Raw genomic sequence first — 14,882 nt, forward strand, 5'->3', positions numbered from 1 at the left:
ACAACTGGAATCATATATTGCTAAAATCAAAAGGTATACATACTGAATTTGTCAATTATATCTAATCCGAACAAATGAGATTTAGCTACTCATTGTCATGGTAGCCTTGCAAAAATGAGAAGAAAGGATTAGAATAAACATCAAGATGATGATTTCTCAATGAATCTTGTCGAATCCACCTTTAAAATTCTCTTGCCTTGCTTCTTCCATGTATTTCACTCTATCTCTCTCCAAAAGTGTGTGATAAACTCAGCTAGAAATGACTTGAAGCCTTTTATACCCTTTTTGAAAATTGCCTGCTAGTTGAGCGATGACAGACTTGTTGTGGCGAGCCAAGCTTTCTTCACCAGTGGGTTTCTCCCACATCAGCAAAGTGGCCAAGAAACCGCCTTTGTTCGTCATGGCGACGGTCGGGCTCGCTTAGCCACACCCTGTTTTGGTGGAAATCCATGCTCTCTGCCTATCTTCGCGTTGTCTTCATTGTAGGCTCGATGTGGTGATCCTTCTCGCCATGGGCTCGCTTGGCCACACCGTGGAATTCAAAATTTGGGTGTTTTCTTCCTATCATCACCTTGTGCTCGCTGTGGGCTCGCCATGGTGAGCTTAGTTGAATTTCTTTTCTTCTTTCTTTCTCTTTAAGTCCCTTAGCAAGTAAATTCCTACACAAATGGTTGGTTTTAGATATAAAAAGCACAAAGGAATATTTGTCCATTATTTTGGAGCTTTTCAGGAGATAACTTGTAAAACAAGTAACTAAAGTGCCTAAAATATATATGTTATTTAACTGATTTCTGGCACTTATCAATGTCTTGTGACAAATTGTTTGTTCATTATAAGAATCATGGTGATATGAGTTTCAAAGATCTTACAACTTTTAATGTAGCAATGATTGGTACACAAGAGTGGAAATTCCTAAACGAATCTATTAGCATTTTATTTTGTGTCTTTAAAGTAAGGTACTTTCCTATAAGCACCTACCTTGGCTCTAAGCTTCAACATAATCTAAGTTATGTTTGGTGAAGTATTTTTAGTGCAATTTTTTTTATTTGAGGTGGTATCGGTGGAGGATTGGATCAGGCATTAACATCCCCATTATTGGGGAACCATGGTTGCCAAAAGGGACAAACATATCTACTGCAAGCTCGATGAGTGCGCAACTTCAACATTTTACGGTAAGCAATATTATCTACCATGAGAATAAGACGTCGAATGAGACATACTGCAGTATTTATTTGATCCTAAAGTAGTACTACTTATCTTATAGACTCCTTTATTTCATCAAGTTATCAAAGATAAGTTGGTCTGGAAATTGGAAAAGAATGGTCTATATTCAATCAGAAGTGCTTACGGATTATGTGTTGAGAATATTGTTGATAACTTTCACATTAGAAGACCTGGGTATTGGAGTAATGTTTGGAAGCTTAAGGTACATCCAAAGGTGAAAAACCTTATATGGTAGATTTGTAGAGATTGTTTCCCTACTCGTGCAAAACTAAGTTGTAGGGGAGTTACTTGCCCTACTCGTTAATGGTTTTTGGGGTGATATTGAGCTAGCAGTACAACAATATAACAACGTGGAAACTATTATTTTCACTCTCTTGCAATAGGTGATGACTAACCAAGCAGAGTCTATGGTCACTATATTTTGGAGCATTTGGAAAAAGAAACACATGACTATGGCAACACGTAGTGGAAAATTACAGCCACATAGCGGAGCGAGCGAAGCACCTCCTTGAGGAATGGAAGATTGTGTTCCGAAAGCAAGACATGAATGAGGTTGGACGCGTGAATAGAAATAGTACATGTTTGTCCAACCAAGTCCAACGACACCATGGGTGCCAAGGTGCAAGAAACTGATCATTGGGAGACTTTAGTGTAACATAGATGCATCGTTTTTGTCTTCCCACAATAAAATAGGTATTGGAATGTGTATCCCGGATGACACAGGTTGTTACGTGTTGGCCAAATCATGTATTTTGTCCCCCCAATGCTCTGTAAAAATAGGGGAAACGCTGGTCCATTATCATGGTATAATGTGTACCAATGATTTAAAATTGGCAAATGTTGACTTCGAAGTCGATTCAAAGATAGTCACTTATTATTTTGTGAGAGATGGCAGTGATATCAAAGAGCTTGGGCTCATTATGGATGCTTGCATTCATTCTTGTAATTTATCTCTTCCAAACTTCTGTTCATTCGAAGACAAACGAATGAGGTCGTTCATTCGTTAGCACGATTATCCGCATCTCAAACTAACTCCCACACGTTTATTGATATACGTCATGTATCACCAATTTAATATCTAATGAAATGGTATAAGTTTATTCCTCTAAAAAAAATTGATGTATTTGACTCTGTTTTAACTAGATACATCAATATATATTTTTGGTTTAAATATGTTTTTAGTCTCTATAAATGTATAAATTTTTTGTTTTAGTTTCCCTAAAAAAATTCTTCGTTTTTTAATCCACCAAAAGTTTTCAATCACCACTTTTGATCCCTCCTTTTAAGTCAACTCATGTGTAAATTTCATATTTTTTTAATGAAATTTTGCATAAATATTATGAATATTATAAGACTGTCCCAAAAAAATTTAGAATGTTTTATTAAAAATAAATTAAACATGAATGTTTATGCTTTTGGCGCTTAAAAATTCATATTTAATTCAAGTTTTGTCAAAAAGTTCTAATTTTTTTTAAGAGATTCTTTTAATATTCTACACATTTAAGTACAATTTCATTAAAAATCAACAATAGTGATGGAAAAATTTTAGTAACTAAAAGTTAAAGAATTTTTTTAAAAAAGATTAAAACAAAAATTAATATATATTTATAAAAAAATTATTTAACCCTTTTTTTATTCAATTTTCTTTTCCATATAAGATCAAAGAGACCATAAGCTTGTAAACAAAAAAAAAAAAAAAAGGAGACCATAAGCTTTTGCAATGATTGAAACGAAATGATTTATAAACATATCTATAGGGATTAGCACTTGTAAACAAAAAAAGTAACCATAAGTTTTTTTTTTTTTTTGAGAAAGTAACCATAAGTTTTTGTAATGATTGAATCTTCATTCTTGATCTTTCGAAAGTCTTCACATATCTTTGGTTGTTCTTGATTTGTCGGTTTGCACGATTTCTTCGTGAATTACTTCAAAAACCCCTAAAATTGCTATGTTTTAGGAAAACTAGAATTACAGACTCAAATATAAAAAACATTACAAAAGTTCAAAAATTATAGGCAATCGTTCTAATACTTCTCCTTTTGGCTGCTAAAACCTAGTGAATGATTGGAAAAACATGTTAAGAATAACGTAAAATGACTTGTCATCAACCGTTTAGAGATTTGGGTTGAGAATATCGATGTTGGAGTTTAACTTATTTACAAAATTAGTTTTAAAACATTTTTTATTTTTATTTTTAAACTCAATATTATGTGATGGTAGAGACTAACCAATTGCAATGTGAGTAACGTTTTGGACTAACTTGAAACTTTTAAAACATAAAAGATCAACTTAAAATTTTAAAAATATAAGAGACCAACTTAAAACCTAAAATAAAATTAAGGGACCAAACATACAATTAAGCTTTATTTTTTCCAAACTCTCGTTTATTCAGAGATAAATGAATGAGATCACTCATGCGTTAGCTCGAGTATCCACATCTCAAGCTAACTCCCACACGTTTATTGTTGTACCGTCATATATCACTAATTTAATATCTATTAAAATGATAAGTAGTGATATTTGCACGACCATTTGGTAACAACTTTGATGATGATCTTCTTTTTTTATCTTTTTATTGGTTGAAAACAATAGCAAAAAAAAAAAAAGAGTGAAAACATAATATGAATATAAGAAAGAAAGTTGTTCAAAAATTATCATAAAATGCTTGTACAAATAACATTTCTCTAAAATGATATAAAAATTTGAGAAATGATATTTTGACAACCACTTTTTAACAACTTTTGAACAACTTTCTCTCTCATACTCACATAATGTTGTTATCCTTTCTCTTCATTTTTCTCTCTCCATTGTTTTTGACCAATAAGAAGTGAGAAAAACAAGATTGTCAACAAAGTTGTCATCAAATGGATGTCAAAATATCATTACTCTAAAAAAATTCCTCTAAAAAGAATTGGTGTATTTCACACAAAGTTTAAACTAGAAACATCAATATTTTTTTATTCAATTTTCTTTTACATACTAGTTACAAACCCGTGCTTCGCACGGGGGTTAGCTACTTTTTTGACAAAATATTATATCGGACGGATAGATTGCGAAATGACAGATAATTATAAACCATAACACAATATTTAGAGTACTCCTACAAGTGAGTACTTTTTTTTTTTTTTTAAGGGATTCACTAATCAAAAGTTTTAAGAATAAACCTATCATCCACAAAATATATACTACATAATGCAAAATAATAAAATAGAATTAACTTGAATCAATTAGTATCAAACCCTTATTTTCCGCATATGTTACAGAGCAGAGGGTTGCATATAAATAGGAATCATATCACTCAATATCAAATCCCATAATTGCAATGTATTTACAATCATAAGTTTCATGGCCATGACAAATTATTATGCTACAATTGCCAAGGGATTGATTTTATTTGCTAGAATAATACGTCACTATTAGTGAAGCATCAAGGAACATTGAATGGACAAAACATATTTGAGGTTTACTACATCAGGATCTTACCTGTCTAAGAATTTAGATTGTGCTGATAATCTGTAAGTCTTCTACTGTATTTGCACAGTTGGAAGTACATATAAATGAGCCTTCATATACATTATGCGCAATAGAAATAAATGAAAAGTATAACAGGTCTTTCAAAACACAAAACCATAATTCAATTGATTGAGAAATTTCTGTGCACAACTTATAATTCGAAAACAATCATTAACGGAAACAAAATACTATAAACTGATAATGTCATACATAAAAACACCATAAGTCTGGCAGCAGCAAAACATAACTGAAAACTTCAATGCAGCAATTAAAAGAAAAAACAAAACAAAATGAAAGGACAATGGACTTGGACATCAGCAACACAACCAAAACTCGATAATCTTTCAAGAGACTTCACTCATCGGCTTCAACCTTAACACGCACCAGCTTAGGCTCTTTTGTCACAATCAATCAAAACAATATCATCTGCTGATTTGACGCTATCAGCAGATCGCTTTCCCAAAGATTTGCTAGTTGGAGTCACAGCTGAATCAACTGCGGCAACATCATCTTTGTTGGTTGAATCAACCAGCTTTGGCTCTTTTGTAGCAGATCCATCAGAACTATAGCAAATAACAATTGAAGTTTGTCAAGGCATACATACCAGTGGCATATAAAGGAGTTTTAGTGTCTTTAAATCCTCGAAAAACTCCCTGCATTGGTAATGAAAGAAGAGCCGCAGGAGCACCAAGAGATCTCAATTTCAAGTACTGCTGTGCAGGATGTAGCATAGGAGAATCCCGTACAAATGATTCATATTAGCCTATAAGTCTCGTAATGTTTAAACAAAAGTAATTACAGAAGTCACACTTATTAAAGTTAAATACTCAAAGATACAGGATGCCATGAGAAAGGTTTATAGAAAAAGTACCAATTACATTTACACTTGTACATAAAAAGAATTTAATCCATAGATACCATCACACCTACTGATACCAATTCTTAACAACGATGTTATACTTTCCCACAGATTATACTTTGAGCAATTCTTGTCATTTCAGTCCAATAGAAAACATATAGAAACATAGAAAATCAAATAATAACAATAAAAAATCAATGCATTCATTTGGGGGAATTTCTAATCATGCAAAACAACCTAATTTTTTATGTCCTCTCACTCAATTTCACAAAATCAAATCCAAGGGCAGGTTCAGAACCATGCTCAGGAACAATTAGTAATTTAGTTATTATTCGTGTCGTGTTTGACGTCCGTGTCAGCAGGTTCAGAACCAGAATTTTATAGGACGGGGCAAAGATCAAAATATAATATGAATTAATAATAAAAAACATATATAACAATTGCCGAATATATTTATTAGCAAAAGGATGAGAGGATCAGAATGTGTAGGCTTACATTAGGATCATTATCCATTTCTATAAACACTGCTTGCATCGTTTCATATATTCTAGAGTTGCTAGCTTTCTTCCCTATGCTTTCCTTGGCACATTTAACCATCTTTCTCCGGATCAACTACCGTTCAAAGGAAAATGAATCACCATATTCAGGCTTTGTGTATATAAACAACTTAATCAAGAGTTTATAGCATAATCACTTATCATATAAATTTTATCTATAAAAAAAAAAGATAAAAGTCAAATTATTTTCAAATACCATGTAACATGTGATCACAGGCTATCCTTGAGAGCTTATGAAAGTAAGCAGAAAACAGCTTATTTGTATGTCATAATTTGTTTTCATAATCTCTCTCAAACTGTCTCGCAAATGCTTATACCAATATATAAGCTCAAATAAGTCAATCCAAACAAACCCCTAATATCAAATTCAATCTTGCTACTCAATACAAAATTACAATTATCAATACTCATTTACACACCTGTTTCTTGAGAACAGCCAGACTCTTAGTGTGCATAGGGGATTGAGGCAGAACTCCATTTGAAGGAGGCAAACCAATTAGTCCACAAAGCAAAGTCTAAATGTTTGATTCAAAGAAAAGCATTAGTTCTGCTGGTATCATTAATGTGAGTGACAATTAAACATCTCCATACAAGATATTATATATAAAATATAAATATATACCATGAATCCTAGTAACAATATGTCATAGTGATACACCGAAGGTTTCTTGAGATTGAATTCCTTTTGTTGTGCCAGTAGTCACATAATAAGCACACCCATATGAAAATGTACAAAACAGTAACTCAACACTTTGCTCAAGGTTGCTGAGTTTGGCATGTGCTTCAGCATAATCTTTAATGAATGCTTCCTGATCTACAACATATTTCTCAGCATACACCTGCATATTTCACAAATAAATTTATGGTTATATCACAATTTAATTTTATGTTGAATACAAATGAACATGGGAAAATGCATTTTTAAATAATAGCAATCAGTCGAAAGGTAACCGTAAATCATAAAAATGTTTCAAAGATCTGAGAAAACATGAGTTTCATTATCAGGCCAAGAAAAGTATACACTAACCATTTCAAAAGTAGTCTTGCTCCATAGCTTTTGGGACAAAAAATTGAGCATAAATCACCTACAAACAATCCATGAATAATTTCAATATTAAAAAAACCAAGGAAAAATGAATACATAATTTGAAGAGTGATACCATAACAGTTAAGAGTAAAAGAACTATCAACCCTTATTTCCTTTAACAAATGCCAAATAGAAATACAAATCACTCACATAGTTACATATGCAATATAAATCACTCAAATAGAAATATAAGATAACAAAAATATATCCATTATACAAAATTGCAAGCATCGACAGATAATATTATGATAATAAAAGAACCAAATATATGCAATATTATACGTCAACTCTCAAACATTAAACCATGCAGGTTTCCCAGCTTTTAATCCTTCCCTGATTATTTGTAGTTAAAAATTGTCGTAGAGAAAATGAATAGAGTACCAACCGTTTCTCTTATATTGCTTCTATTCCCACCAGCTCGATGAAGACAGAGAGCAAGTTGGTACTGAGCCCGGATATTACCACCTTCGGAAGCTTTATACGACCATTTTAAAGCTTGCTCAGTGTTTGGAGGCTCAACTGCATAGCATAGGCAAACCTTTGTTAGACATAAACTATCATCATAATTTTCTTTTCCATTCCATTTTAAGGATAAACTAATACTCATTAAAATTCACAAAAGATATACACACGCTACTATAAAAAGTAACAGCTTGCAATATATACAATTATAAACAATGGAGAAGAAAACATTGAAATGAGAGATGTGCAACTCAAAATCCCAACAAAGAGCAGACGCATTACAATGTCATCTATTTGCAAACTACCAATCAATAATTGCAAATATGCCAAGAACTCCCATCAGCCATGCAATCATTTTCACCTAATGAAAAATTTGAATGTTTCCAAATTATTCAAGACCTGAATATTGTTGTTTGTCATACTTAAGAGCTTAATGTCAAAAAATGGGACCTTTTTGAATAATTAGAGATAGTTACCTGTTCCAAGCTATTATAATCATCACCTATTTTTGTAAACTTTCTTGTATGACTTCTTGCTTTGTTGAGAAGCATGACCAACACCACCAACAGCTTTGCAGACAGTTCCTCTTGAAAACATGTTTTGTTAGAAAATTTATATACCATTTTAGAAGTGGTACTTGAATTCCTTTGGATTCAAAAATGATATATGAATGTGTACCTTCTTCACACTACTCTTGTTTATTGGAATATTAAGAACAGCGCAGAAGACAATCAATTTTTCTTTCACAAATTTGTCGATCCTCTCCTTTACCCTTGTTCTCTGTTTTTTCTGCCAATAGTTGTGAAGATGTAGATTTAATTGCAGGTTAATATCAGCCATACGGATCAGATCATCATGTTTTTAATGAAAGATAACATAAACACAACGACTCACAAAGATTCATATCTATTGTTATGAATATAATACAACATTATAACAGAAAAGTACCTCATTTTTAGCCCACGCATAACCATAAAACTGGCCTATATTCCTCAATTGATTGTTAACCTGACAACCATTCAGGAATAGCAGAGGTGTTAGCAAAAACCTGGCCAGAAATGGAAGTCAGCAAAAACAAACAATATGTCAGCAACATCACCTTTGTTTTCTTCCCAAACAGTATACTATGGAGCATATGCAGGTTGCCATCAGGTTTTCTCTTTGACAACTTGAAAGCCACTGAAACAGTTTACACATAAATAACTATATTAGACAACACTGAGGTAAAAAATAAATCTATTGCCAAATAAGACAAAATGAATAAAACATAAATACTACAAAAATAACACAAATTCAAAACCAATTCCAAAAAAGTACACCAAACAACAAACCCAGAAGCTTCAATGTTACAGACATGCAACAAATAAATTAAAAGGCACAAATTGACACAAAATATAAAATTGGGGTTTAGGGTTCGGTTGGGGAGGAAAAGGAAGAAAAGAAGTGAACACAAAATCAACAAACAATAAAGCCAACAACTTCAACAAAACAAAACCAAAAAATCAAACCCTTAAAATCAATAAAACAACTTTCTTGAGAAATCCAACTCTAATCACCATTGAAACCAAAAAAAATTCTGGAAAAACAAAACTTTAAACATGCATGATATCAGATTGATCAAAAGAAAACAAAGAAATTAAACCCTAACCAAAAAAAAATTCTGTAAAAATAAAGAAATCACCTTGAATTAAAAATCCCAATCCTTTTTCTTTCTCTTCTTCTCAAACAAACCAATCCTCTTCTCTCTTCATTGTTCTTCCCTCTCTTCTCCCCGGTCCTTCTTTCTTCTTTCTTCGTCTTCTCTCTTTGAATGGTGATAGACCACACTTTAATCTCTCAGAGGCATGATTCCCCGCTCAAATGACTTTTTAACTTAACTGTAAATGAACTATTGTGTCAAACATGTACATCCACATAATTATGAACCTGTAATATTGTTAGAGGAAGGTTAGGCTTTGTTGGAAACAACATAATTTGTCAAATTAGAATTGCAAAATATGCAGCCAAAAATGCAGAAACAGGATGATTACCAAGATATCAAGTATCAAAATGAGAAAATAAGCAGGATCAACAAATTCTAAAACAAAGTGCTAATTGTATTGTCAAAAGTAGAAGACAATTTTCTAAGACTAATCTTTCAAGCTTAGAGGCGACAAAATATCGACATATATTGCTTGCTGCCATAAATAAAATGAACTCAATGTCATAATCATAATCTAACTATTGACTATATGTAATCCTCATACATCAATCTGCATATTTGTAAGCATATTCAGTAACCATAGTTCTGAATTGCGATTACAGCCTAGTGATATTGCGGACAATTTATTGCAGCAAAATATATCCAATACGGCTAAAATCGCAATTACCGTGCAGTTTTAGAGACCTATAAAACTTCTATATTATACAGCAATATGAACCTAACTGTTGAATAATCTTTTTACTCTATGAATAAGTTTCCGGCATACAGGACAAACTTTGCTCTTAGGGGTAGCGCTTTGATTCGCCAAATTGGAGTTGCTCTCCTCTTCCATAATCCTGCACAAAGGTACTCTAATTAGAATATCATATAATTCCAATTTAAATGCATGTTTGAATTGACATGGAGTTTAGTAAAATCAATGTGAGACTATCATTTCACTAAAGCTCCAAATTGTGTCAAAATCACAGTGTCGTGTTTAGCAAAATAATAACTCATCTTCCCCGCACCTGCTGTCTAACACATTCGAGCTCTTGCTCCAACTGCACTAACTTCAAACGACTCGATTCTAGCTGCTGCACATAAGCCTGTAAGGCAATGTCAGAAATGACTTGATCAGTACATCGACACTAATAATTACTCATCTGACATATTCATCAATTTGTAAACAACATAAAAACCTTTTTTCACAGATGGCTCTTACGTGCAGCTTCTCGATTTTGTGCGGGACGCCTTTTTGTATCTGCATATTTAATCATATCAGACTGACTTAAATGTACAACATCCAAAATTTGAAAGCATATCAGTAAATGACTTAATGTGCACTGAATAATGTTATAGGAAGATATCAATTAGGCATCCTACTAATAATGTTATGAAACTACTAATAATGTTATGAAATAATGTTGCAGAACAATAGGCTTCAGATACCAAGGTAAGGCTTCACCAACAAAACATTCCCATAAAACTCTTCAATTTAATTGACATTCTTCCGAAGTAAATAAAAGCTCCAAATATTAAACAACCTCGAAATATTAAACAAACTCCCAATATTAAACAACCTCCTTGATTGTAGTATACTCCCTATTTCTACATGATTATTAATTTCCATTAATCAAATTATGGCCCACACTAAGTTTATATCCTTTAAACCATTTACAATATCGACAAAAATTCATTACTCACAAACTCAAAGGACTAATCATATGCAAACATCATCCCTTCAATCATAGCGTTTTATTGCAACCTCTCTACCGTCTTTAAGTTTTCCTAAACATAAATACAATGAAATGCGGTCAGAAAATGTAAAAGTTAGTCACACTCATTAGTTATTCTCATTGACTATATAAGCCTTATTGTACCCCTTCATATAATTACCATTTCCATTATCAATACTATTTGTATATAACTTTTATATACTTTTCTTTTATCTATAGTTTCTATCAGCTGTTTAGAGATCGTAACGAATGGAAATTACTATGTAAAAAAAACCAAGTTATTGAACTACAATTTAAGTGTACAGTCATCATTTTGTCATTAAAATTTGCAGATACCTTTGCAGCTTCTTACCATAGTAGACTCTGCCGAACCCTCCGGACCCCAGAAAAGTGTCAAACTGGTTAGTAGCTTCTTCAAGTTCGGCATGGTGGAAGATTTTGAAAGCTGAGACATATGAATTACATAGAAAGAGTCTAAAACATTAATAATCTCTAGTATATTAACAATGCAAACAAAAAAATGTAACATTTTATCAGAGTTAGGCCAATTATGCGAGCGGCTGCACAGGCTTTCTATTAACACTTAAAGTTTAGGGTTTATAGATTATAACTTGAATTTAAATACTATAGAGTATTTAAACTGTTATGATGAATTATATGTTACCGTACCTGTAGCCAAGCTTCTAGAGGCAATACAACAGAAGGTTGAGCGGCACTTGTGGGATTTGTTTTAGTATGAACACTGGAAGAATTTCTCAGCTCCAGCGCGGTGGTCATCGCTGAAGAAACTGCAGGTCCAACTAATTGACCTGCGACACCAGCAGGGGTAACTGCCATCATCTTATCAGAAACTGCGATTTCTTTGGAAACTTGACTACCTTGTGTATGAGTTTTCCCTTCTCCATCTGCTTAAATAGTAGAGAAAACATATCTATCATATTTTGGGAATATGACATTTAATTATAATTTCTAGCATAAGACTCCAAAATCGATACGGTATGAAGTCGGAAATATGGGTAAGAGACCACTCTTTAGAATCTACAACGTGTCTGAATCTGATTGCAAAGTTAAAAACCTGAGCAATATACCCCTTACTGAGCAACAATGATATAATATCATTCAACTTATCAAGACCCTACTCAATAAAGTGGTTGACATCATGATGATAACACAAGTACAATTGTGATCCCATGACAACTCTATTGTTCATCAAGATGTGACACTTGGTGAAGAACAGAGTCATACCAGTGGTTGGTGTTCCCTCACGGCTTCTTTTCCTTCTTGTTTGATTAGCCTGATCATAAGCAGCACCAGTCTTCTTTGTATTACCATGATCAGACACAGACTCAGTAGTCTGTGCAGCAGCAGTACCAAATCTAGACATCAAATCCTATTTCAAAACAATGAAAACACTTGGAGTCAATTTAATGGACTTAAGCAACAATAAGACACAATAAAATAACATTTAGGCTAATTACTAACCTGTGAAATCCCAAAACTCTCTGCAACAGTTAAGCCTTTTGCCTTATCAACAGGTTCTGATAAGCAGATAACATCCTGAATAATGATATTCAAGACAATCAGATACACTATATTTAAGAAAATCTGTTAACAACCTATTAACAAACTACAGTTTAAATATTTTTAAAAACATCACAACATTGGAATTGTTACCTCTGAAAAAACATTAGCAGATCCTGTTACTAAGGGTTGTTTTCCCTTGTCCATTAAGGCACTCAAAGAAGCATTTTCCTTTTAATAAGATCCAGAGGCATTTATATTAATAATGAATTTACTTAAGATAATAAAACAATGATCCAAATTGACATAAAACAATGAGGAAACTCACATTTGCATTTCTGCGGAAAGTAGCCTCTTCCGCATCTCACTTTTTCATAAATTCATTGATGACTGTCGAATCAGTGCAAATCGTGAAAAAAAACTAAAATTAGGACTAATAATTAAGAAAAATGCATAAATGGAAACTGGGCTGAATATTTAAAAAGAATAATTAGGACTCATAACCTTGAAAAGATTTCACAGAAGCTACAAAAAATTTAGGGCTCCTTACGCTCTTTCTTCGTTTTTCTTCTTCCCGTTCATGCCTAAGCATAAAATAACTAAATCAAATCCAGAGAACTGAAAAAATAATCCCTTTTAGGTTAAAAAGATACCACAAAAACCATGCAATGATCATACACTATACATTCTATCTATCAGAACCAATCATTCACAAAATTCATCCTTTGAGAATTGAGAAGGATAATTACATGAAAATCCAGACACAATCGAAAAAATAACATAAGCAAAACCCAGAAAATCAAAACAGTACATTCAAAGAATAATAAAACCCAGAATAATCAACTGTTAAATTAACCTTTGTTGACTGCTTGCCATCATATCAGAAGTTGCTTGTCCATCCTCAAATTCATTGTCCATCTAAAAAAACAAAATAATCAAACCCAGAATCAGAATCAAAAAATCACAAAATAATCAAACCCAAAATAATCCAACAACATTAATTAGCATAATCCAGAATCAGAAAATCAATAAAAAACAAAATAATCGAACCCATAAAATCACAAAAAAAACCAATGAACACAAAATCATAGAAACAACCTGCAACATGCAACCCTAATCAAAAACTTTAATAACATTGTTTTGGCTACTTTATTTTAATTCCAGAAATTCCTTCACCATCTTTTCCTCTACTATTAATCCCCATCAAAAACACAAACCAAAGTGAAACACAAAATTAGGGCACAAAATTAATTTCAAATCAAATTAAATTCAAATCAAACATAACCCTAATGAAATTCAACAACAATTTCATTGAATTCAAATTCAACAGTGAAATACAAAATTAGGGCACAAAACTAATCCCAACAGACAACAAACCTGAATCACTAAAACAAACCCTAAAATCAAGAAATCAAACCCTATAATCAATAAAACAATTTTATGAACACATGCAAGCAAAATTACAACCGAAACAGATAAAATTTCTGGAAAACAAACCTTTGATAATGAAGGAAAACTGAAGAAGAGGCAGATTCCTTGATTGAATGAAGAATTTCCTTTGATGATTATTGATTGTGAGATGATTGCATGTTGATTTTGTTGATGTTTGAGTGAAGATTGGTGGCGCCGCCGTTTTTCGCCGGAGAAGGGAGGATCGTTTTTTGTTCTCTCTCGTCCCCCCTTCTTTCTCCCGTGTTCCCGTTTCTGTCACCCTTTTCTTTTTTTTTCTTTTTTTTCTTTTCACATATATATAGCCAAGGGGAGCTTCAATTACCAATTTACCAAAATGCCCTTAATAAGGGCAAAATCGTAAAAAACACAGACTATTATTTTCCTATCTAGTTTAGTAGATAAGATCCGGGAGGCCATAATCTTTTACAATGATTGAAACGAAATGATTTATAAACATATCTATGGGGATTATCACTTATGAAAAAGTAACCATAATGGTTAGATTTACTTACAAAACAAAGACCTACTTCTTACTATTACTGTGCATGTGTGATGATATTGGAGATGAGTTTTATTTCTTTGTTCTAAGAAGGTAAAGTTGGTGAGATCAGACAAGAAAGGAGAAAGAAGTAATTTAAAGAAAGGTGTTGTCAATCAAGAGAAAAGAGAGAAGCAGGAAAATCATGTTATTCTTTGATATAATATTTTTACCAAAACGCTTTATACTGTCTGCATCAGTCATCTTTCAGTGTCACTATCAACCTATTTTCATTTCCACAAAAACCCTAAA

General features: G+C 32.5%; 2 protein-coding genes across 51 annotated transcripts; both read right to left on the minus strand.

Moving 5' to 3' along the window:
* Positions 1 to 4,836: 4,836 nt before the first annotated feature.
* LOC146954076 (boron transporter 4-like) lies at positions 4,837 to 8,120 on the minus strand. Its single transcript, XM_085713792.1, has 7 exons — positions 7,985 to 8,120; positions 7,626 to 7,759; positions 7,181 to 7,238; positions 6,776 to 6,992; positions 6,573 to 6,668; positions 6,092 to 6,208; positions 4,837 to 5,450 (listed from the first exon to the last, which is right to left on the minus strand). Exons 4-7 carry the CDS (start codon positions 6,776 to 6,778, stop codon positions 5,301 to 5,303), a joined length of 366 nt encoding a protein of 121 aa, XP_085569918.1. The 5' UTR covers positions 6,779 to 6,992; positions 7,181 to 7,238; positions 7,626 to 7,759; positions 7,985 to 8,120; the 3' UTR covers positions 4,837 to 5,300.
* Positions 8,121 to 8,650: 530 nt separating this feature from the next.
* On the minus strand, positions 8,651 to 14,363 carry LOC146954077 (transcriptional activator TAF-1-like). Of its 50 annotated transcripts, none has more exons than XM_085713779.1 (16): positions 14,138 to 14,363; positions 13,497 to 13,558; positions 13,145 to 13,224; positions 12,969 to 13,030; positions 12,794 to 12,871; positions 12,602 to 12,676; positions 12,365 to 12,509; positions 11,789 to 12,024; positions 11,472 to 11,564; positions 11,088 to 11,171; positions 10,606 to 10,644; positions 10,412 to 10,489; positions 10,128 to 10,240; positions 9,384 to 9,628; positions 8,802 to 8,881; positions 8,651 to 8,710 (listed from the first exon to the last, which is right to left on the minus strand). In XM_085713779.1, the coding sequence occupies exons 5-10, from the start codon at positions 12,845 to 12,847 to the stop codon at positions 11,139 to 11,141; spliced, it is 636 nt and encodes a 211-aa protein (XP_085569905.1). In that variant the 5' UTR covers positions 12,848 to 12,871; positions 12,969 to 13,030; positions 13,145 to 13,224; positions 13,497 to 13,558; positions 14,138 to 14,363; the 3' UTR covers positions 8,651 to 8,710; positions 8,802 to 8,881; positions 9,384 to 9,628; positions 10,128 to 10,240; positions 10,412 to 10,489; positions 10,606 to 10,644; positions 11,088 to 11,138. The 50 variants fall into 50 exon arrangements, with proteins under 50 accessions (XP_085569905.1, XP_085569889.1, XP_085569899.1 ...); XM_085713763.1 differs by having other exon boundaries at positions 10,180 to 10,240; positions 10,583 to 10,644; XM_085713773.1 differs by having other exon boundaries at positions 9,384 to 9,579; positions 10,171 to 10,240; positions 10,583 to 10,644.
* Positions 14,364 to 14,882: the final 519 nt, after the last annotated feature.

Source organism: Medicago sativa, chromosome 1 (assembly GCF_051527215.1).
Source record: "Medicago sativa cultivar Bolivia chromosome 1, Bolivia_mono, whole genome shotgun sequence".
In the NCBI taxonomy this organism is placed as follows: domain Eukaryota; kingdom Viridiplantae; phylum Streptophyta; class Magnoliopsida; order Fabales; family Fabaceae; genus Medicago; species Medicago sativa.